General features: G+C 39.7%; 1 protein-coding gene across 1 annotated transcript in view; it reads left to right on the top strand.

Moving 5' to 3' along the window:
- LOC100940593 (uncharacterized protein KIAA0825) overlaps positions 1-25,125 on the top strand; it is a 90,277-nt gene that overhangs the window by 56,229 nt on the left and 8,923 nt on the right. Inside the window, 1 exon segment of the mRNA XM_023510864.1 lies at positions 14,312-14,452. Within this exon segment, the coding sequence (XP_023366632.1) occupies positions 14,312-14,452 (141 nt within the window).

The following is a 25,125-nucleotide window of genomic DNA, read 5'->3' as shown; positions in this document are numbered from 1 at the left end:
AGAAATGGAGACCAAAAACAGATCACTCTCTCAGAGAGCTCTGGGATAATTCGAAGAAAACTAATATTCGCCTTATAGGAATCCCCGAAGGCAACAAAGTTGCTTCACAAAACACAGAGGCTCTTCTTCATGAAATTATGAAAGAGAACTTTCCAGACATGCCAAGAGATTCTGAAATTCAGATATCAGACAGTTTCAGAACCCCAGCATGACTCAACCTGAACAAGACATCTCCTGGGCACATCATAATTAACTTCACTAAAGTTAATATGAAAGAGAAAATTCTGAAAGCAGCTAGACATAAGAAAACCATAACCTACAAGGGGAAGAATATTAGAATACCTGCAGATCTTTCTGCTGAAAGCTTTCAGGCTAGAAGAGGATGCTCATCGACCTTTAATCTCCTAAAATAAAATAACTTTCAACCCAGGATCCTGTATCCATCTAAAGTGAGTTTCATCTATGATGGAGAAATTAAATACTTTAACAATATTCACATGTTGAAGAAATTTGTCATAACTAAACCAGTGCTCCAGGAAATTCTCAAACCTATCCTCCATAATGACCAGTGCAATCCTCTACCACAAAAGTAAACTCACTCAGAAACTTTTGATCAAATTCCAACTTCCACAGTGGTGAAAGGATTAAAAATGTCCACTGGACTTTCAAGCAACTCAATACCCAAAATTTTACCAGGCTTATCAATAATTTCAATCAACATGAATGGCTTAAATTGTCCTCTAAAGAAACACAGGCTGGATGACTGGATACAAAAACTCAGGCCAGATATTTGCTGCATACAAGAATCTCATCTTACCTTAAAAGTCAAATATAGACTCAGGGTGAACGGATAGTCATCTATATTCCAGGCAAATGGAAAGCAGAAAAAAGCAGGTGTTGCAATTTTATTTGCAGATACAATAGGCTTTAAACCAAGAAAAGTAAGCAAGGAAAGGATGGTCACTTTATATTTGTTAAGGGTAATACTCAATACAATGAGATCTCAATTATTATTATTTATGCACCCAACCAGAATGCACCTCAATTTATAAGAGATACTCTAATAGGCATGAGCAACTTGATTTCTCCTAGCTCCATCATAGTCAGAGATTTTAATACTCCTTTGGCAGTGTTGGATAGATCCTCCAACAAGAAGCTTAGCAAAAAAATTTTAGATTTAAACTTAACCATTCAGCATGTGGATTTCATAGACATCTACAGAACATTTCATCCTAACAAATCTGAATACACATTTTTCTCATCAGTACATGGAACATACTCCAAAATCGACCACATCTTAGGTCACAAGTCTAACCTCAGCAAATTTAAAAGAATAGAAATTATTCCTTGCATCTTCTCAGACCATCATGGAATAAAAGTTGAACTCAGTAACAACAGGAATCTACAGACTCATACAAAAACATGGAAGCGAAATAACCTTATGCTTAATGATAGGTGGGTCAGAGATGAGATCAAGAAAGTAATTACCAAATTTTTGGAACAAAACAATAATGAAGATACGAGTTATTAGAACCTCTGAGATACTGCAAAGGAAGTCCTAAGAGGGAAATTTATAGCAATGCAAGCCTTCCTCAAGAAAATAGAAAGTGAGGAAGTTAACAGCTTAATGGGATATCTCAAGCAACTAGAAAAGGAAAAACACTCCAATCCCAAACCCAGCAGAAGAAAAGAAATAGCCAAAATTAGAGCAGGACTAAATGAAATTTAAAACAAAAGGATTTTAGAACAGATCAATAAATCAAAAAGTTGGTTTTTTGAAAAGGTCAATAAGGTAGATAAACTTTTGACCAACTTAACCAAGAAAAAAAGAGTAAAATCTCTAATTTCATCAATCAGATATGGTAAAGTTGAAATAACAACAGACCCCTCAGAAATTAAAAAAATCCTTAATGAATATTATAAGAAACTTTATTCTCAGAAATATGAAAATCTGAAGGAAATCGATCAATACTTGGAAGCACACCACCTTCCCAGACTTACCCAGAAGGAAGTAGAAATATTGAACAGACCTACATCAAGATCTGAAATAGCATCAGCTATACAAAATCTCCCTAAAAAGAAAAGCCTGGAACCAGATGGCTTCACGTCAGAATTCTACCAAACCTTAAAAGAGGAACTAGTACTTATATTACTTAACCTTTTCCAAAATATAGAAAAAGTAGGAATACTACCCAACACATTCTATGAAGCAAACATCACCTTGATCCCCAAACCAGGAAAAGACCCAACAAGGAAAGAAAATTATAGACCAATATCACTAATGAATATTGATGTGAAAATTTTCAACAAGATCCTAACAAACAGAATCCAGCAACACATCAAACACATTATACACCACGACCAAGTAGGTTTTATCCCAGGATCTCAAGGCTGGTTCAACATAAGTAAATCTATAAACATAATTCATCACATAAACAAATTAAAAAACAAAGACCCTATGATTCAATTGATGCAGAAAAAGCTTTTGATAATATCCAGCATCCCTTCATGATCAGAACATTTAAGAAAATTGACATAGAAGGGACATTTCTCAAACTGATAGAGGCCATCTATAGCAAACCCACAGCCAATATCATACTGAATGGAGTTAAATTGAAATTGAAATCATTTCCACTCAGATCAGGAACCAGGCAAGGTTGTCCATTGTATCCATTGCTCCATAACATTGTAATAAAAGTTTAGCCATCGCAATTAGGGAAGAAAGGCAATCAAGCGTATCCACATAGGATTGGAAGAGATCAAACTTTCACTCTTCGCAGATGATATGATTGTATATCTGGAAAACACCAGAGATTCTACTACAAAACTCTTAGAAGTGATCAAGGAATACAGCAGCGTCTAAAGTTACAAAATCAACACTCATAAATATATATATGCCTTTGTATATACCAACAACAGTCAAGCTGAAAAAATAGTCAAGAACTCTGTTCCGTTTACAGTAGTAACAAAGAAGATGAAATATTTGGGAGTTTACCTAACAAAGGATGTGAAAGATCTCTATAAAGAGAACTATGAAACTCTAAGAAAAGAAATAGCTGAAAATGTTAACAAATGGAAAAACATACCATGCTTATGGCTAGGAAGAATTAACATTGTTAAAATGTCCATACTACCCAAAGCAATATATAATTTTAATGCAATCCCTATTAAAGTTCTATTGTCATATACTTTAAAGATCTTGAAAGAATAATATTTCATTTTATATGGAATCAGAAAAAACCTCGAATAGCCAAGACATTACTCAGAAATAAAAACAAAACAGGAGGAATCACACTACCAGATATCAGATTATACTATAAATCCATAGTGATCAAAAAAGCATGGTATTGGCACAAAAACAGAGAGGTAGATGTGTGGATCAGAATAGAGAACCAAGAGTTGGACCCAGCTACTTACCGTTATATGATCTTTGACAAGCCAATTAAAAACACTGAGTGGGGAAAAGATTCCCTATTTAACAAATGGTGCTGGGAAAACTGGCTGGTGATGTGCAGAAGACTGAACCTGGATCACACCTTTCACCACTAACTGAGATAGACTCTCATTGGATTAAAGATTTAAACTTAAGACATGATGAAACTATAAAAATACTAGAAGAAAGTGCAGGGAAAACTCTGGAAGAAATCAGCCTGGATGAATATTTTTTTGAGGAGGACCCCCCTCAGGCAGTTGAAGGAACATCAAAAATACACTACTGGGACCTCATCAAATTAAAAAACGTCTGCACAACCAAGAACACAGTAAGTAAAGCAAGCAGACTGCCCTCAGAATGGGGGAAGATATTTGCTGGTTATGTCTCTGACAAAGGTTTAATAAGCAGAATCCACAGAGAACTCAAACATATTAGCAAGAAGAGAACAAGTGATCCCATCTCGGGGTGGGCAAGGGACTTGAAGAGAAACTTCTCTGAAGAAGACAGGTGCATGGCCTACAGATATATGAAAAAGTGCTCACCATCCTTAAACATCAGAGAAATGCAAATCAAAACTACTTTGAGATACCATCTAATACCAGTAAGATTAGCCCATATCACAAAATCCAAAAATCACAGATGCTGGCATGGTTGTGGAGAAAAGGGAACACTTTTACCCTGTTGGTGGGGTTGCAAACTAATACGTTCCTTTTGGAAAGACATCTGGAGAACACTTAGGGAACTAAAAATAGACCTGCCATTTGATCTCATAATTTCTCTACTAGGTATATATCCAGAAAACCAAATATCACACTACAATGAAGATATTTGTATCAGAATGTTCATTGCAGCCCAATTCATAATCGCTAGGTCATGGAAGAAGCCCAAGTGCCCATTGACCCACGAATGGATCAATAAACTGTGGTATGTGTACACCATGGAATACTGTGAAGCCCTAAAGTAAGATGGAGACTTTACCTCCTTCATGTTCACATGGATGGAGCTGGAAACTATTCTTCTTAGCAAAGTATCTCAAGAATGGAAGAAGAAGTATCCAATGTACTCAGCCCTACTATGAAACCAATTTATAGCTTTCAGAGGAAAACTATAACCCAATTTTAGCCCAAGAATACAGGGAAGGGGGGGAAAGGGAAGGGGACGGGGGAGGATAGGTGGAGGGAGGGTGACTGGTGGGATCACACCTATGGTTCATCCTATAAGGGTACATGTGAATCTCTCTAAATGTAGAATATAAATGTCTTAACACAATAACTAAGAAAATGACATGAAGGCTATGTTAACCAATTGGATGAAAATATTTCAAATTGTATATAGAAACAGCACTCTGTACCCCATGATAGCATTATTGTACACAGCTACAATTTAATAAAAAACAAAAAAAGAGAAAAAAAAAAGAAACTTGGGAGGCCAAGGTGGGAGGTTACTTGAGGCCAAGAGTTTGAGACCAGCTTGGGAAGCAAAGCAAGAGCCTGCCTCTACAGAAAAAGAATTCAGCCATGCCTGGTGGCACTTGTCTGTAGTCCTAGTTACTTAGCAGGCTGAGGCAGGAGAATTGCTTCAGCCCAGAAGTTTGAAGTTATAGTGAGCTGTGATTATGCCACTGTGCTCTAGCCTGGGAGACACACGGAGACCTGGTGTGCCTGTGGGTCAAAGGAGTAGGGCGCTGGCCCCATTTACTGGAGGTGGTGGGTTCAAACCCAGCCCTGGCCAAAAACTGCAAAAAAAAAAAAAAAAAAAGAAAGAAAGAAAAAGAAAGTATATAAATGCATAAATCCTGAATTCTTTATGTTCTCCTAGAACCCTGGGTATAGAATTTAGAAGGATTTATTTTAGGGCAAATAAATGTATTCCCAAGGCAGTAAGTAAAATGGGTTGTGTTCACTGTCCCTAGCAGTTGCACAGGCTAAAATGTGAGTTGACTTGGAAAGGGGAATCCGTTTCATACTAGATTAAAATAAGGAATATGGAGATACAGTACTAATCTCAATGTTACTCCAGTGGCACCACACAGTGCTTTCATATAAGTGTTCAACAAAGAAAGCTATCTTGGTCAATATTGCATTATAATGCTTTTTATAATTTTCTAAACTTTCATTTTTATATAGTTTAAAAAATTTTCTGCCCTTTATGAACAAACATATGGATTTTAAAATATTTCCAAATATTTCCCAGATCTTCCTTAGCTAAGTAGGTCATAACTGGACCCTGAATCCAAGCAGCATAATCAGTGTGAGTAAATAGACCATTCGTTTTAACCACTATTTTCTTTTGTGATGATATTTTGATTTGTGGCCAGTCCATCTTCAGCTATTGATATTTCATTCTACTGTGCGGTAGGTTTTACTAAGCTTTTCCTCAATATAATCCTGTTTTGGATTTATACTAAATATATTGAACCTCTTATATGCTGGGTCTTTTATTCAGTTCAGCAAGACATAGTCATTCATTCCTTCAGTAAATGCATTTATAAAACTTTCTCCACATAAGGCATCATGCTAGAAGCTAATGGTGAGGGAAGAGACAGGCATTTTGGACAAAGGCCCTTCTCCTACTGTCACCTGTTGGTGAGGAATATGGCTAAGACTGACAGCCACACTAATGCCCTCTCAAGGTGGACTCCTGATTTCCTCCAGAGATAGTCACCCACTTTCCCACTGTTTTTCCTGTTGCTGCTTCTCTGTTTTCTCTGCAGGTTCATCTGCTTTTCCCTGGCCATTAAATATTGAACATCTTTAGCATTCTATCCTATAACCTGATTCAAGTGATGTTATCCTTCTATGGCTTCCGACACTCTCCTCTTTTAAAACTATAGACCCATATATTGGTGGGTGCCAATTATACATGAATGTCTTCTTGGGGTTTATATCTGGAGATCACAATGACACCCCAACTCAACATAACCAAAACTGAACTTAAGATATTCCCATCAAACTGATACGCTCCTGTCATTTCCTGTCTCAGCTAAAGGCACATCCATCCAGCTGTGCAGCCCAGGGCCATAGGAGACAATCTGGACACTTGCTTTTCTCTCCCACATGTCCAATCCATTACTGAGTCTCATGAATTGTAACTTCTAATAGCCACTATCCATAGTACCATTTTCACCTTAGTCCAAAGCACTGGCATCTCTCTCCTAACTCCTGCAGTGACCCCCCTAGCATTCTTTTCATGTATATACTGATTTTCATTTCCAATATTCTCCAAACCATAGCCAGTGTTTTCTCAACCCAAACCTATTTTCAAAACTCAGATTGTATCAGGTCACACTTACGGCTTAAAAACCTTCCATGAATCCCTCTGTATCCTTCAACATATACAAAAAGCAGCATCACCTATCAGGTCTCCCTAGGTAAGGCTCTTACCCACTGATACCACTGCCTTGTGAACTCTGCTTACTGTGCCGCTTTCTTGCTATGTCCCTTTCTGGCACAAGAACTTCACACATGCTTTTCCCTTTCTCTGGAATATCCTCCTCCTTCAGAGAGGTAATGCAACTAATCTTCATATCTCAGCTCAAATGTGACTTCTGTAGAGAAGCCTTTCATTAACTCCAAGAACTAGTTCACCTCTTTTTCTATGTCTTCCAATAGCATTTTTGCCCTTTTCTTAATTGAGTTTTCACTGTTGTGATTTTATCCTTATGTATCCTCCACACAATTCCATAAGAATAGGGATGTCTTTTTTGCTCACTGTTGTGACTCCATGGTCTAGTGCATAGAAGTTAGCCAATAAATATTAGTTGAATGAATGAATGAAAAGACACAGAACTCAAAGCAGTCCTGAGTCAGGTAAGAGCCATTAATGGTACAAATATTTGAGCTGGGTATGAAAGCTGGAGCATGGGCAGTGCAATCTTGATGGGGAGGTCACTTCTAGTATCCTTAGGAGGAAACATCTGGAGAAGCAAAGAAAAGAACTTTTGGTTTTCCAGCTGCTGCTGCCAAGCTGCTCCGCTGGGTTGAGGAGAAAGCTTTAGAGAGCTCGTGCTCTGATGAGGTACCAAGCGCTGACATACAGCCAATGTCCAGGGAAGAAGTAATGGGAGCTGTTTAACACCATGGCTTTTAAATGTCTGGTCTGCAGTGTGGATGGACAAGCAGCTGGGTCTTTGCAGACATCTTCAGAGGGAAAGTCAGTGTCTACAGAACAGTTATTGAAAGAAGTGAAAATGTTAGCTGAACTAGGTACATAATATACTAATGTCTTAAAGTTCATATCTTTCCTTTTCTATTGTGGTTTAAAAGTGTTATATAAATAAGAATATAGAAATGAAGCCAGCAATGTGATCCTGGGGAAAAACTACAGGTTTCCACATTTGTTTGTACGCTTTTTTAGTTTCATGATCTTGGAAAGTTAGTGAGCCTACCCAAGCTTCAGTTTCCCAATGAAACAGTTTAATTTTGGTGAGGAAGTTGAAGCATAAATATGATACAGTCCTAATGACCTTCTTGAAGACACCCATGCATGTGATCTGCTTCCTCCTCGAAAGCCCTGCTTCCCTTAACTTCTGAGAGGAGGCCGTGGAGTCGGGAGGATTCAGTGAGTGCCAGTGCTCCCGGCATTCATCACATAAGTCCTTACTAAACTATCATTCATAACTTCTGTGTCAGTAAAGAGCTATATGTTTCAGAAAGTGGCAGACTTTATCAATGATCTAAAATGTTAAAAAAAAAAAAACCTGCAAGTGATAAAGTGGAAGGGTGTTCGAAGTGCTGTCTCACTGGGTCTTTGCACTTACCAAGAGTGTGAGACAAGGAAATCTGTCTGGAACTCGCATGGGGACTGTAATGGTCAATGGCTCCACAGAGATAACTTCTGCTCCTCAAAAGGAATGGCTGAGTGGTGGAGTGGTGTCCAGTGTCTCTGTGACCCAGGGGCTAGGTTATTACCACTTTGCAGAAGAGTTCATAATTGATGGTTAAAATGTCTTATTATTTTAACACTTAAAATTAGATTTTTATATGTTTTTATAAATGGGATGTGCTAACTTATATAGCATTAAAGCATGGATCCAGGGCCATGAATTTTGGGTTCTGATATGTTTAGGTGAGTTTTAGGAAATGAGATCATCCAAAGTGAAAAAGTTTAATTTGCTAAAATCAGGAAATACGCAGAGGGCCTACTAAGTGAACACCTGCTCTCTAAGTTGTACTCCAGGTGGTGTAGATATAACCAACTTAGAAAAAAAATGACTCTTTAAGAATGTCAATCTACAGTAGTGCTTTCAAAAGAATCTATAAAGTTCTTTTAAAATCAATAAAATTTATATGTAAGTGGGCAAGTGAACTCTGATTTCTGCTTAGTAAATCATCTTTAATTATAAAGACCATAGAGACTTAGCTATACCCATTATAGGGATTAAAATATACACAAATATTTAAATCCTATTACTGTATATCATTTATACACTTTGGTTAAAATGATGAAAAAAATATTTTGGGTCTGTTTTTCCCCTCAACTCTTTTCTCAGGTACTCAAATTATCTTCCTTAGAGAATGGTAACAAAATTTCTTTAAACATTTGTCTTTACTTCTTTTCTTAGAAAAATTTTGAGGGATAAATAATGGTGAGCCGAGAGCAGTACAGTAATAAGGGGCCCCTCTGCTCTTGTTTTCCCATATTAGGGCATTTACCTTCAGTTCCTTTTTAGTTATATCCTTAGCTTTGTTCTGTAACTTCTGATCTCTGGTATAAATTTGGCCCAGTAACTCATGCCAGAAATCATCTGGTCATAAGCAGTCCCCAGATACCTTGAGTAACATGGCTCCAATTTGGGAATCAGCCCTGAGACCACAACTTGATTTTGGGTCAAAAACATGGTATTCTCCATCAGGAGGCTGGGTAGAGCCAAACACCCTCTGTGCCAGCAAGTACAACTTCCCCACCAAGCGGTCGGCCGGTGAAATGGGACAGAGATGTGGAGTAATGGAACGAGCCTGGGTTCTGAAGTTGGAAACCTTTCTAAGTCCAGCAGCCATATGCATTAGCCGTAATGACCTTGGGCCGCTTTCTCAGTGTTCCTGAGTGAGGATGAAGTGAGATGAACACTAAGTACCTTCTCGTATGTCCTACTTTGGATTTCTCTGAGAAGCAGACCCCGAGTCGTGGATTCAGGGGAAGGTAATTTATTTTCTAGGTAATGCAAACATTGAAAGGGAAGTGGGTACATGAGAAAAAGAGAGGATGTTGACAGATAAAGATTTAAGTCCAACTACTACAGAGGTGACTGGGACTGAAGCCTTCTGGGGAATTTTGAAAACCCTTGTAAAGATGCATTTCAGAATTATCCTATCAAAGGAACAAAACACCAAGGTAATCCTTACTTCCTCCGTCCATCATTTGTTGAGGAGGGCTTTGAGAACTTAAAGGCTGTCTTGCTGAAAGGTAGAGGAATGCAGTCACTAATAGATGTAAGTAAAATGAGTGTGAGCTGCGAGGTCAGGACAAGAGGATGTGTGTCCTTGATGACATCTGTGTGGTCTCCTCCCTCAGCCACAGAGATCTGCTCACTCCCCGTGCGTGTTAAGTTCCCCAAGTTCTGAGGTGATGGCTGGTCACGATTTGTTTAGTCTTTTGAAGTTTAATCAGAGTAGAGTCAGTGGGCAGGCTAGCACACCCTCTGCTGCGTCTGCCATCGCTCCTGGTCTGGAAGTGATATTCATCAGCACCTTCTACCACCTGTTCCATCCTCCCCTTGTCATTGGCCATCGTGTCTGCTGACCATCACTTGAGATGTCGACCCCCTGGACACCATTCCCTGATCAGACTGGGGGTGGTGCAGTCTCCTGTGCGTAGTTTATCAGTCATGAAAGCATCAAGAGGTGTCTTGGTGAGCACTTCGCATTAGAGATATCCCTGCTGCCAGGCACAGGGAGGGCTCATGCCTGTGATCTCAGTGCCTGTGGCACTTTGGGAGGCCAGTGTGGGAGGATCACTTGAAGCCAGGAATTTGAGACCAGCCTGGGCAATGCAGCAAGACTCCATCTGTATAAAAAATCAAAAGGCCTAGCCAGACATGGTAGCACACACCTGTAGTCCCAGCTACTGAGAAAGCTGAGGCAGGAGGATCGTTTGAGCCTAGGAGTTTGAGGCTGCAATGAGCTATGATCACACCACTGCACGCCAGCCTGGGTGACAGAATAAGACACTATAACAAACAAAAAAAAGATAGTCCTCCCCACTCTCCTTATGCAGCAGCAACCCTAGGACCTCCTGACTGTTAGGATTAGTTGCCCTCCCTTGCCAGTGACTCCTTTCTCTGCCTGACAGACTGCTGGCATGGGAGCCAAAATGGCCAGATGGCAGCGATAACTCCAGGTTCAGGGGAGTCCTCAATGGTGTGCTGTGGAGGGAGGTGTACACACCACACCCCACCCTCTACAGAAGCCAGGACCTCTCCTCTCACAGAGCTCGTAGTCATGGGGATGGAAAGCTTTGGTGGAAAGGCCCCTTTTGCCTTGGAAAATGATTTTATAAGAATAAGTTTTTTAATTTCATAAACCAATAAATGATTGAGTCCCATTACAACCTGGATTTGAAAAATTCTTTAGACCAATTTGTGTCCTGGAAACACAGCACTTATTTGAGTATAAGCCTAATGAGACCTAACCATAAACTCATCGTGTTCCCCCATACAATATTCACAAGTTCTGTGGGATTTATAAAGTTTTATTCTCTTCTTTGTATTATAGTGGGATTCAGCGGGTATGTATTTGCTACATATATATGTCTATATGTATAAAATCCCCCTCTCTGTCATTTTTTTGTGAGGCTAATCTCACGTTCACAGCTCCACCAGCTCAGAGGATGAGGGAGCATATGCTTCTCCATCTGCCCCGTGCAGACTCCTCTGTGCTTTTATTCCTCAGAGCTTGGTGATTGAGGAATGTTTGTACTATTTTATTTTTCCTCTTAGTGAGTCATTCTACTGTACATTTTAAAATCTGTGATAAGTTGAAAGATCCAAGAATTAAGGTACATGTCAACAAACAGCTCTCCATCTGGTGAATGAGAAATTTATTTATAACCAGGTACTCAGAGTGGTATAAAATAACATTCAACTTATTTTATTATGTGAGTGAAGGGCTGAGCACAAACACTAACCCCTTCTAATCCTTTCTCCACACTGCAACCAGATTGGGAAGCTCCTCTGCCTTAAACTCACCCGGGGTCTGTAATCGACCCCCCGCCCCGCCGTGGGATAGTGATGGCACCTGTCTTCTTCTTCAGACTGGTTTTCAAAGATTCCTCTTTCTTCCTAAACTGGATCTTTCAGTTTATTAAATGCTTCCTTAAATCAGTGCTCAAATCAAGCATAATATATGGGTAGGAAATGTTCAAAAACCAAGCCAATTTTAAAACAGAACTTGTTACCAACTAGCTGCTTCTCATATACTGAACCCCAAGGGGAGTCCTAAAAGGCTGTCCTCAGGGTTCAGGATGGAGCAGGGCCACTCCCTGCGCATCATCTGCTCTGATTTCAGTCCGAAGGGCTCACCCAGTGGCTGTTCCCTTGGTGCCGTACTTGGAACTACTGAAAAGTCTGACCAATCTGGGAAAGTGATTCCAAACTCCTGGGATACCCAAGACTGGTAGACTGGCTTCCTCTAACTCAGGAGCCAAGTAACATCCCTCTTTTCTCTTCACCGCCCCTGAAGCAGGCGTTTCTGTAACTCACTCTGCTTTACATATTACTCCATGAGTTACTCCACTTTAGAATTTCATCTGGGAAGCCCGAGTTGGTCCAAAGTCCAAGCATAGGCCGAAGAAGTCTGTGTGTCGTGAAGTTAGGCTGTGTTCCAGACACCGAGCCAAGCCAAGCTTTAACACGTCTTCATTTTATACCTTTGAATCCTCTTTTACTTAAGCCAGCCTTTTGGCAAAACATCTTTTTTTTTTTTTTTTAAGAGTTTTCCTATTCATTTATGAGCTGACAAGTCAATCACTTAACATTTATAGGGCCTTAAAATGTGCTTAGTTTTGCCGAGGATGTTTGGGGGTAATATAAAATAAGTATCCTAAAGAGGCTTAAATCTGGGTGGAGAGAGGAAACTTTAGCTGATGAAAAAGTAAAGAGCTAAAGTGTGTCCACTCGCCATAAAGGCTTAACTCAGAATGAGAGTGAAGTCGTCACAGAGAAAGTGAAGCTTCTGCTGCAGATTAAAGGTCGAGTAGGATTAAGGTGCAGGTACAAGGGTATAGGAGTTCTGTGCACGCGGGGTGTGTGGTCAGCTCCGGCTGCTGTGACAGACACATACAGACTGGGTGGCTGAAACGCAAACACTTGGCCAAAGGTCCAAGATGAGGGCACTGGCACAGTTGTTCTGAGGAGGGCCTTCTTCCAGCTTGCCCACCACCTACTTTTTTATCCTCATGGCAGAAAATGGTCAGCTCTTCTGGCCTGTCCTTATAGGGCCACTACTCCCACCCTCATGAGCCAATTACCTCCAAAAGTTCCCATCTCCAGATACCACTACATTGGAATTAGGGTTTCAAAAATAGCATTTTAGGGGGATACAAACATTTTTATTGTAGGTGGACCTGGACGAGACACAGGCACAGATAGGAAAGATGGCGCCACCTGCTCCTGTCCCCACCACCCTGTGCTTTCCAAAGCTCTGCCACAGCATTGGCTCTCCAGCCTCACGTGCCTCGGAGTCTTCTAGAGAGGGCTTCTTAAAACACACGTTTCTGGAGTCCACCTCAGGATTCCTGATGGTATGAGGTTGACTTGAGAATTCACATTTTTACCAACTGCTGGTCCGGGGCCCATGCTTTGAAAACCACTGGTCTAGCCTGTGGTGGCCTCTGGATGGCTCTCCACTCAGTAGATTGTGTCTGCTTATGACAGTGCTGCAAATATCCCTCTCCTTAGAGCCCTTTGCTGTGCGTTGCTGTCCATTGCTGTCCCCTCGGAAGTATCTGATCCCTCATTCACACTGCTCCATCGCCCAGTCATGCTCCCTTCCCAACGCCACCATCACACCACATACCACATCCTTATGGCCACCACCAGATTGAGTTTGAACTTTTCCTGTCTTTTATTATTGCTGTTCTTATAAATGGCTTTCTCATGTCATGATCTTCAGTGAATCTAAATTCTGAGATTTTAGAAGGAGGTGGTGAGAATGTTATCAGTTTCCAATTCCTGCTTTACTTTCTGATCTTCTGCTGAGTCATTGGTGAATGAAGGTGGGACATAGAGGACCTGATTTCAATTTTCTGTTCAACACTGATGGTAATTTTGTAAGTAGAATCTTATTTGCCTTGGAATTATTTCTCTTTGATGAACTGATTACTCATGTAGGTAGCGGTGGTTCTGGTAATTGCATGTTGATTTAAGGCTTTACATACTAAAAATTAGATTACAGTTGATCCTTGACAGAAGCTTTGAATTCCTTTCATTTTATTGGCAATCACAGCACATAGCAAATTACAAAGTAGCCGGAATCTATCAGAACTTCCTTCTGTTAATGATGGAAGGAGTTAATAGTGCATAGTAGGTACTCATTGTGTGTCAGTAAGTGAACAAATGAATGCATTCAGAATAAATGCATGAATAATTTTTCTTTTCTCCATGAAACAAAACAGACATAGTTCCATGAAATATGGGCATAGCTATTTTGTATCAGTTTTAAATTTGGCAGGCTACCAAATGTTAATTTGCTTTTAGCTAGTTGAGATTAAATGTAATTCCTTCCCTGGGCAACCCTAAAGTAAGTAAGCATGAAAGCATTTTCAGAGTAATCTTGGAGGAATTGACATTTAAAGGAGTTAGCATTACATCTGTACTTTAAGGCTATTAGTTTCATAGATAAATTAACTTCATTACTCCATCTTTATCTTGCATTTTGAAAGGACTCCATCAGCTGGAGGAATGAAAGCCCAGGGTCAGTTGAAACTGCTCTTATCCCAGCCAGGTTGTAATTGGAACCTTCTTCTGGAAACCCTCCTGCATCACGATGGTCTTTTACTGAGGATCCTGTTGAAGAGCTCAAGTGAGTATTTGCAGTTGTAAGAATGTCCTTAAAAAGCCTACTCATTGCTCTCATTAAATAAAATTTTTTTCTCAGTATTGGCAGTCGGATATATCAGCAGTCGGTGGGGCTAACAGGAGGCAAAACATTGAATCACTTTCCCAACCACTTTGAAATAATTTGCTTTCCAAGATTCTGAATGAGGGGAAACAATAATTTTATATGACACTGTTCTATCACTGCTAACATTATATGGAAATGTATTATAATTCATTGCCTGAAATGCCTAGAGAAATTATAGGAATGTAGTTGTGTTTCTAAAGCATAAATCTGAGTTGGACCAGAGAGAAAGCGGTAGAGAGAGAGGGGAGATTGCAGTAGAGCAACTCTAGAACTTTGGTGCGTCGACACGGGTGCTTCTGCAACTATAAACAAGCAGGTGTGTCTCACAACCACACCCACTGGGGCATGGTGACGTAATCATGAGAAAATTATGAATGGAGATTGAAGAGTAACAGAAGACCAGACTTCTCTTAGACTTTCTTTTGTTCCCAGTAAATGCTATGGCAGAAAATGGTACATAATGTTATGTCAGTACAGTATGTCCGCTGTGCTCCTGCTTTGTCCGTGAAGAGGCTTCTAACCATTTCACCACCCTGTGTGCACCTCTCCTATTCTGTGCCATGTGAAGCCAGGTCGCCTTCTTCATTACTGGTTTTGCTGTAGGTTTCCCAAACCAAAATCTTTTTCTCTAGTTCCCCATCTCCTGTGGAAACAAATTTAGCCCCTTCAGCCATTCAAATATGGCCTCTGACTAGCTTTCTAACCTTTGCCCCTGTTGTCTGGCACACACCACTGTCCTAGTCACTGACCCAAGGCCCCAGCTGGTCTCCTCCACACCTGGACTCATTGTTTTTTCTTTTAGCCCAGTGTCTTTCAACCTTTTTTATCTCATGGCACACTTGAACCTATAGTTAAGCTTCCATGACACACTTAAATTATGCTGATCAAAAAAAGAGTAAGAAAAAAGAATATACTTACTGTGCTTTGAACTTCTTTTGAAAGTAATTAATGATCTTTTAGGAATTTTTGGTTGAAAATCACTATTTTAGACCATCATGGGCAACTCGGCCTCTTCAGTCTGCAAAGGCCAGTTGACGTCCCAGATCTTTTAACCCTTTGGCTCACACTGATCTGTTCTTCCCCTGAGTCTTGGCTACTTTATGTCACCTCAGCATGTTCTGCCTTCTATTGTCATTATATCTGTGTGTGTCACCAAGCCCTACCAGCCTGTTGGTGTACAATGAGAGGTTCATGGCATTCTCTTGTCCAAATCGCTCCAGTCATTCTGGGAATTTTTGGCTTCTTGTATCTGCCCAGGACCACATTCCCTGATTCTTTACTCCCATCCATCTTGACATTTGCTTTGCAAAAGCCACTTAGGGGGATGACTAAGAGATAGTGCTTCTCTCCTGGTGCTCTCAAAACCACAAAGCATGAAGTGCCAAAGGTCAGCATAGCTCTTCAGGCCTCACTGCATCCCAACAAGGAGGACAGAGGTTCCCCCTCCCAAACCCCAAATCTGACTTTATTCCCTTAGTCCCCAGGCAGTACTGTTTGGGCCTCAAGTCTCACAAAGTTCACCTGAAAGCAATTGCTGTTGCTTCAGGGTGTGACTCCCCTCTCTGAAAAAGAAAACTGGCAGGAGGAAATTATCATACTCCCCAATTAACCAACATCTCTCATTTGCTTACTAGATATCGGACACTATGCTGAGCACTTTACACTTGTTATCCAATTTGATTCTTCCTATAACCCAGTACAGTATGTACTACTATCCTTATGTTAAAAATAAAGACCTTACAGCAGTGATTTTCAATGGTTATGCTGTGAAAATTTTTAAAGACCATTAATTAGATTATTTTCAAAAGAAAAGGTCAAAGCACAGTAAGTATATTCTTTTTTAACTCTTTTTTTGATCAATATAATTTAAGGGTATCACAGAAGTTTAACTATAGGTTCAAGTGTGCCATGAGATAAAAAAGGCTGAAAAACACTGCATTAGAGTTTAAGATAAATATTAGCCAGAGATGCATGCAGCTGATAAACAGGGAGCAGACCTGAATTCTGAACCAAAGCAGAGATTTCAGTTCCTCACTTTCCAACACAAATACTCATGCAAATGTAAACCCTGAAGCAGAGTAGTGGTGGTGTTGGGCAGACGTGTCATCTCCACTCTCAGGTGGGAGCAACTAGGACATCCTGATGCAAACGTGTCTCACGTCTTCCCAGCTAGGTAGTCAGGGCTGTAGTGTAGATTTATATTCCTTCACACGCTAACGCAGCACTTTTGACATAAAGCATCCAGTAAATAGTACTCAGACAATCAGTTACCAGTTGCGAGATAAAAACACAAAGCTTCCCTTAAACTTTATAGTCTGAGTGTTCGGGCAAGGTGGTTGTATGACATGGGTAATACCTGACACAGCTGGGGGAGTTACTCCAATCTAATCATTGAAACTCAGGGACATGGTCCTATCAGTAGGAGATAATTTCTCTTTGGGACACGTACAACAGAGAACAGCCTGGAAAATCAATTGTGATAAAAACTTTAGACTATATTGATACAGCCTCTAGGAACAGGAAGAGCAATGGTAGCTGTGAATATCTAACCATGCTTTCTCATAAATTTGCTCACCACATTTTCTGAAAAATATGGTTCACCTTCTGATAGGTATAATGCCGTTGTTTTTAAGAGACTTTGAGTTATCAAAGATACCACAGCATCACCTTTAGTTGTGGTTCCAGGGGAGTTCAGCAGTGTATTTACCCAACTGTCTAAACACTCATCATTTCTTACAAAGGCTGCCAGGCTGTGTGGCTGCTCTGGCTTTGCTTGTATTGAATTTTACTGATGACTTTGAACACCGTAAGGATGAAGTATCAGAATTTACTAATCAATTGACTGACTGACTTACTAAGCTCCGGTAGAATTCTTGTCATTTCAAGTTAGAAACAATATACTCATTGTTTCTATTGACTCTTAGTAATTATGCTAAGATGGGAATTATTATGCACATAAAATTAAAATTTGTAGTATTTTTTAAATGAGATTTTCTTTTCATTTGATTAAAAGTCTCACAGTATTTCAGAACAACCCTTGGTAATTTAGAAGTTTGGTCACATTTTTAGGAAAGCAAAATTTTAGAGTTAAATGCCCTGATACAGATATTTCAAGCAACATAATTGTAAGCTTTTTATAGGAGAGTTTTTCCTCATAAATAGTGCCTTTTTGGTCTAATTAATAAGTTTAACTGTGTTAAATTGGCTTACAAATAAAAATGCAAGCTATTAAGTACATATGTTTATTATTATGTATATTTTAAAACAAGGTTCTCTTTGTTTGGTAAACAATTATTGAATTCTACTGGTACAAAGGTTTTTTTGATGAACAAGTGTTATGGCTTAAATATCCTCTCCAAAACTCAAGTTGAAATTTAATTGCCATTGTAACAGTGTCTAGGGGTAGGACCGATAGGAGGTGATTATGGCATTTATTCTGCCCCCATAAAGGAATTAATGCTGTCATCACAGCAGTGGGTTAGTTACCACTCAGGTAAGTTCCTAATAAAAAAGACAAGTTGGGTCCACTTCCTCTCTGTCTTTGGGTGCTCACTTCGGCATTCCACCCTCCTGCCGTGGGGTGGCTCCCCAGATGCTGGAGCCATGCGCTAGGATTTTCCAGCCTCTCCCACTGTCAGCCAAAGAAACTCCTGTTCTTGATAAAGAATGCAGTCTGTGGTAGTGCATTGTAAGTTAACAACCGTACAGTAAACAGATTAAAACACATCAAGTCTATTTCATAGTGAGAGTGATGGTTGTAGCTTTTGGCTTTGCTGAGTGAAAATGATTTATCAGAATTTTTATTTGTTTTAAAAGAATCAGTAGAGCCCATAGTGAAATGGCTATCTTGTCATCTGAGATGCAGCTGCACTGAGCATGAGAAAACAACAAAACTGAATAAATGAATGGTAAAAAATTATATGTTTCATAGGCTGCAAGCTTCTGGGAAGTAGAATCATAGTTTTACCATATAAAGTAATTCTTCCTTTATAAAAATATGTAACATTTTGAGGGAATCATTACATTGCTGAAACTTGATAAAAAGAAATTGATTTCATATGGTAGGTGGTCGTTAACACTCTTGGTTACAGTTCGGTTGGCATGAGAAGGTAATGTTTGTTGGTTTTAAATTAGGCCATCTTAAACTCAAAGGAAAATAACTTTCACCTATAATGTTTATAGATTTAGATTTTAAAATTGTAAGACATTATTTTGGATTATCAACTTAAAAACCTAGAGCATTTGACCTTGCTGAGGCCACACAGCCTTGCAGATTTCTTACGGGTGGCATCAGAGAAACGAATATGTGGAAATTTCCCAATTGCTAACAGACAACCCTTCCTGCCAGTGGTGTTTGTATGAACTGTGACTAATATTCTTTCCTGTGCCTGTTGTCCTGTGAAACGTCTTAGCTTCTGATGATATTCATTTGTAGTAGAACGACAACAGCAAACTAGCATATGCGCAATATTTAACATATTCTAGCCATTGTGTCCAAGTTCTCTGTGATAAGTACAGTTATCATGTCCATTTTATAGATGAGAAAACTGAGACACAGACGAACTAAGCCACACACCTGATAACTGGCAAAGCAGGATTTGATCCAGGCAGTTGGCTACCAAAGTCAATGCTTCTAGCCACTGCACTACACGGCAGCCATGCGGAGCCACAGAGCAGCTGCCAAATAGCAGCTGTGCAGTTCATCAGGGATAAGTCTGGTACAAGTTTAAGCCTTGTAGCAAAGTGCCTAAGATAACCAAGAAACAGATCTTTAGAAAATTCTAGCCAAAAGGCTACTCCCACTGGCAAGTGACAGTTGACTGAAAAGGAATTCATAATTCAAGTTATCTTGCCTCATAGTTACTATTTTCCTCATCTTTTAGGTACCATAAGGAATATTATGACAGAAGCCTGAATATTTTGTTATGCACAGGGGCTGGTGTTTGTATATGTGTTTTGTTTTATTTTGTTTTGTAAGGGTGACAGTTTAATAACTATCTTGAAGGAGGTGACTTAAAGTAAGACTATGCTCCTCATGGTGTGCTCAGCTGTCAACACAGATGTCCGAGGCTCCTTTTGCTGGGAATGACATCTGCACTGCAGGATTCTGACTTGATCAGTCCTGTTTCTGGACAGGAGTTGAACCCTGTTCTTTTGTGTGATTTTTCCCTTGTCCTTTCCAACTCAGCATCCCACCCAACAATGATGATGGACCAGCTTAGAGGTATCAGCGGGCTCCAGAAAATTCAGAGTCCTGGAAACAGTTATCATTTAGGTTCTGCTGAGGGTGGGGTGGTGGGGCACAATTATGTAAAACAAGTCTTCCTGTCTCTAAAGTGAAGACACATCACCTGGGGATCTCATTAAGGCTGCAGACTCTGATTCAGTGGGTCTTGGGAGGGGCCTGAAATTACATATTTCTCTAACAAGCTCCTCAGTGACTCCACTCCTGCTGCTGGTGGTCCCTGGACAAGTCTTTGGGTAACAAAAAGATATTGAACATGTATCTGCTGCTATAGAAGGCAAAACAATGTGAGTATGTGGCTTGTCCTTGTAACATAGTACAGGCTTATAGAGAGACATAATCTACAAACCATTTTATCAGAAAATTCACTATAGTCAGCAAGCATGATCTTATTCAAGTACAGAACTGATTTTTTCACTCTCCTGCTAAAAACCATTTGTGGCTGCCCAGTGCTTACAGCACAAAGACTGTAATCCCTGCAACACCAGCAGTGCCCCACGTGCTCTTGCTGGGACCAACCTGACCAGCACATTTTGTTCTTTTTGCCCTATTTAAAATGTTAAACATGCTCCGACACAGGGTCACACATTTTTCTGGCCTAGATTTGTATATTCATGTAGCAACCTCCCTGCAGAAGTTACTTGATGAAACTGACAGCTCTCTGACCAGGTGTGCCAAGTTCTGTCCTGCAACAGAGCCTTTAAAGTGTTGTTTTTTCTGCTTACAACCTTCCCTCTTCTCCATTTGCCTGGCAACTCTGAGTCATCTTTTAGCTTAAATACGGCTTTCCAGGAAGTCAGCCCAGATCCTCCTGGCTAGGTAATGTCCTACCTCTTTTGTCACAATTTTAAGTGAAATGTTAATCGATGTCATTGTATGTGTAACATCTGTCTCAGCCATTGTGGGTTCCAAGAGGGCAGGGACAGCTCACTGTTTATCCCCAGAGCCTGGGCTGGTTCGTGGCGCGTCAGACTGGTGCTGAGCACACAGAACATGCTTAGGGAGTAGCTGAGTGAATGGAGGCCAGTTCAGCTTCCGTGGCAGTGCTGCTTCTTTCATCAGCTTTGTGTACTCTCTGAATTTCAGTCTTCTCATTTCTAAATGGGGTATCAGTATTGATCTGATTTATTCATCTTGGGCTTTACAAGGGTAAATAAGCGCAAAGCACTTAGCACATTGCTTGGCACTTAGTAGGTACTTCATTCATGTTAGATTCTTTCCATTGTTTTATACTGCGTGCCTGGGAACGTATCCCTGACACATTGTATTCTCTTCTTATCCTGTGCTCTCCGGCACTGGTTTCTTCCTCTGTTTCCCTCTGTTTCTCTTCCCTTCCATCTGAGCATGGTTTCATTGTCTGCTAAGAGATGAGCTTCTCCCTTTTGGATGTTGATGTGCCTGGGAGGTGTTGCTTTAGCAGATGTCCTGCATTCAAAGACAAGAAACTGGGCCAAATAAATACTAAGTTCTATGTATCTAGTTCTCCTTGAGAACCTTTCCATTTTGTTATCCAGAAGATGCCAGTGGAATTATAGAGAATACATCTGCACACTGAGGCCAAACTGAGTATAGGGTCCTTTATTAGCGGGCAGTCAAGAGCAGGCTCATGCCTAAAAAACTCTTGACCCCTACAAGTGGAGGAAGCAAGGTTTTTATCTTATGCTTTCAGTTGGGAGGGGGTTCTTAACAGCAAAGCATATTTTTACAGAAGCAGAACTTGAAAGATTAAATTTATAGGACAGAGGATGGGGGGTCACAAGGGAACTTAGAGGGAACCAGGTGTTGTGTAGAGATGGGAGTGTGGTTTCACAAGGTTCTGCAACTTTGAGCTAATCTTCTTATTTCTGCCGATGTGCTTGCTTAAAAGTTGGTTTCTGCAGTGGAGGTAGGGTGCCGTGGGCTATTAACAAAATGGACTTAGTCTGGCCTTACATTATAACTTAGGGAGACTGGAGTATGAAGTTTGCTATGATGTTTCACCTGCGGGGAATCAGATCTAGTAAAGCTTGACAGATGCTGAAATATTTTATATTCTATCTCTTTGTGGCACTTAGAAAATATCTGATATGACTGTAAAAATGTGTCCTCTTTAGTATGTAAAATAAGTGGGCATTTTATTACAAGTGATAATGATTATTATGAATTTTTGTGCCATCTTCTCCCAATCAACTCAAATGATTTAACATATTAGTTCATTTATGACCTTCAGATTATTAAGGCCATTCTGCAAATGAGGAAACTAAGATACAGGGAAACTGAGTAAATTGCCCACTTGATGCTTTAAGTGGGTCTTAGAGAAGCAATAACAGCCATTATTTCCTGAAAGTCTATGGTTTTAAAATGAATTCTAAAAAAGAAAACATGAGACTTTGTGGAGATGATTCTTCTTTGAAATAAGAAATAATATTCTTCTGAGTTAATTTCTGAGAATCTTTTGTTTACCTGATTTTATAAAAAAGCTCTTCATTCAGCTAACATTTAGTGGGCATCAGTTATGTGTCAGGCATTGTTCTGGGCTGGAAATACCATGGTAAACATGACATGCCAAATTGCTATTATAAAGCTTATATTCCAGGGAATTGATTTTGGGGAGGACAAACGTTATAAAGTAAACAAATATAAAAATTAGATTAAGTTCAGCTACTATTAAATATCAGGAAGTGCTTTTCTAATACGATATGACTGATAGAGATTGACAGGTTGGGTGATAAGGAAAGACCGCTCTGAAACACTGACACCAACTTTCACTTATGCATGATGTGGGAGTGGATGGAAGATGTCCTTATGTGGTATTAGATATTTGGAACATATGTACAATTCCTTCCCTTATTCTAGAACAGGGGCTGACACAGTTTTCTATAAAGGACCGAGAGAGTAAATATTTTAGGCTTTGTAGACCATATAGTCCTTACTGCAAGTACTGAACTGAGGCAAGAAAAAGCACTATCTCCCTTTTACCTACTGCAAGTTTCTTGGCTGACATCCCTATAATTAAAAAAAAAAAAAAGACTAACAAGAGAATTTATAACAGCATTCCCCTGGTGATTAGTGATGTTGAGCATTTTTTTTAATATACCTGTTGGTCTTTTATATGTCTTCTTTTGAGATCTGTTCAGGTCTGTTCAGATCATTTATACCCTTTTTAATTAGATTGGGTTTTGAGGTTTTGTTGGCTGTTGAGATATTTCAGTTCCTTGTATATTCTAGGCATAAATCTATGCCAGGTAAGTAGTTTGCACATATTTGCTCCCATTCCACAGGTTGTCTCTTCTCCTTGATGACTGTTTCCTTTGATATGTAGAAACCTCTTAGTTTGATATAGTCCCATGTGTCTACTTTAGTGGTTAGACCAATGTCTTGAAATGTTTCCCTCTAGTAGTTTTATAGTTTGGGGTCTTAGTGTTAAGTCTTTAATCAGTCCTGGTTAATTTTTATATATGATGAGAGATACAGACCCAGTTTCATTCCTGTGCATATGGACATCCAATTTTCCCAGCACTATTTATTGAAGATTCTGTTCTTTTCCCAGTGTATGCCTTTGTCAAAAATCAGTTAGCCATAATGACATGGATTTATTTCTTACTGTCTGATCTGTTCCATTGGTTGGTGTGTCTGTTTTTACACAAATACCTGCATACACTAACACATGCCGAGAGTAACTGTTTTGGTTACTCCAGCTTGCAGCATCTTTGGAAGTCAGGAAGCGCAACACCCCCAGCTTTTCCCCATTTGCTCGCATCGCCTTGGCTACTGTAGCTCATTAGTTCCATATGAATGTTATGATTGTTTTTTCAAGTCTGTGAAAAACAACATTGACATTTTGATAGGGACTGCGTGAAGTCTGTAGGTTGCTTTGGGTCTGTGGTAATTTTAATGGCAGAAATTCTTCCAGGTCAGAAGTGAGGGCCTCTTCAACTTCTTCCGCCAGCACTGTAGTTGTCCTTGCAGAGGGCTTTCACTTCTCTCATCAAATTTATTCCTGGTGTTATATATATATATATATATATATATATATATATGTTTGTTTGTTTGTTTGCAGCTTTTGGCCGGGGCCAGGTTTGAACTCGCCACCTCTGGTATATGGGGCCGACACCCTACCCCTTTAAGCCACAGGCACTGCCCCATGTTTTGTATTTTTTTTTGTAGCTATCATAAATGGCATTGCCCTCTTTTTTTCTTTCTCAGCTTGTTTATTTTTGGTTTATGGAAATGCTACTGATTTTGTATGTTGATTTATGTATTCTGCAACTTTGCTGAATTTTACTTATTAGATCTAAGAGTGTTTTGGTGGGGTATTTAGATTTTTTTTAGATACAAGATCATATCATTAGCATAGAAAGACGGTTTGACTTCTTTTCCAGTTTGGCTGATTGCTGTGACCAGGACGAGGAGTACATGTTAAACATAAGTGGTGACAGTGAGAGCATCCTTGTAGTTTTCCAGTTCTTAGAAGAAAGGCTACCAGATTTTCCCTACTGAGTGTGACATTGGCTGTGTTCTGGGTTTACATGGCTTTCGTTATGTTGAGATGTGCCCCTTAAGTGCTGAGTTTGAGGATAGTTTTTATCACAAAGGGAGGTCAAACTTATTAGATGCTTTTTCGGCATCTATTGAGATAATCGTATAGTTGCTTTCCTTTATTCTATTGATGCAATGTGTCATGTTTATTGATTTGTGAATGTTGAACAATTCTTACATCGCTAGAATAAATACCACTTGATTGTGCTGTTTCATTTTTTTGATGTGCTGTTTGATGTGGTTGACTAGTACTTTGCTAAAGGTTTTTTTTTTTTGCAGTTTTTTGGCCAGGGCCGGGTTTGAACCCGCCACCCCCGGTTTATGGGCCGGTGCCCTACTCCTTTGAGCCGCAGGTGCTGCACATGTTAAAGGTTTTTATGTCTGTTTCATCAGGAATATTAGTCTGGTAGTTTTTGCTGTTGTGATCTTGTCTGGTTTAGGTATCAGGGTAATGCTGGCCTTGTAGAAAGAGTTAGGGAGAATTTTATCTTCAATTTTCCGGAGTTGATGGAGGACAATCTGGTGTTAATTCTCTAAAAGTTTGGTAGATTTCAGTAGGGAAGTCATTTGGTCCTGGACTTTTCTTTGTTGGGAGACTTTTTATTACTGCTTCAGTTTTGTTACTTGTTATTGGTCTGTTCGGGTTTTTTATTTCTTCTTCTTTTTTTTTTTTTATTGAATGGTAACTGTGTACATTGATGCACTTTGGGGGTACAGTGTGGTGTTTTCACACACAATCTAAGACACTTCCATCAAACTGGTTAACATAGCCTTCATGTAACTTTCTTAGTTATTATGTCAAAACATTC

The sequence above is a fragment of the Otolemur garnettii genome, unplaced genomic scaffold, assembly GCF_000181295.1.
Source record: "Otolemur garnettii isolate 467f Iridium unplaced genomic scaffold, OtoGar3 scaffold00017, whole genome shotgun sequence".
NCBI lineage: Eukaryota > Metazoa > Chordata > Mammalia > Primates > Galagidae > Otolemur > Otolemur garnettii.
This window is presented reverse-complemented; position numbering and strand designations above follow the sequence as displayed.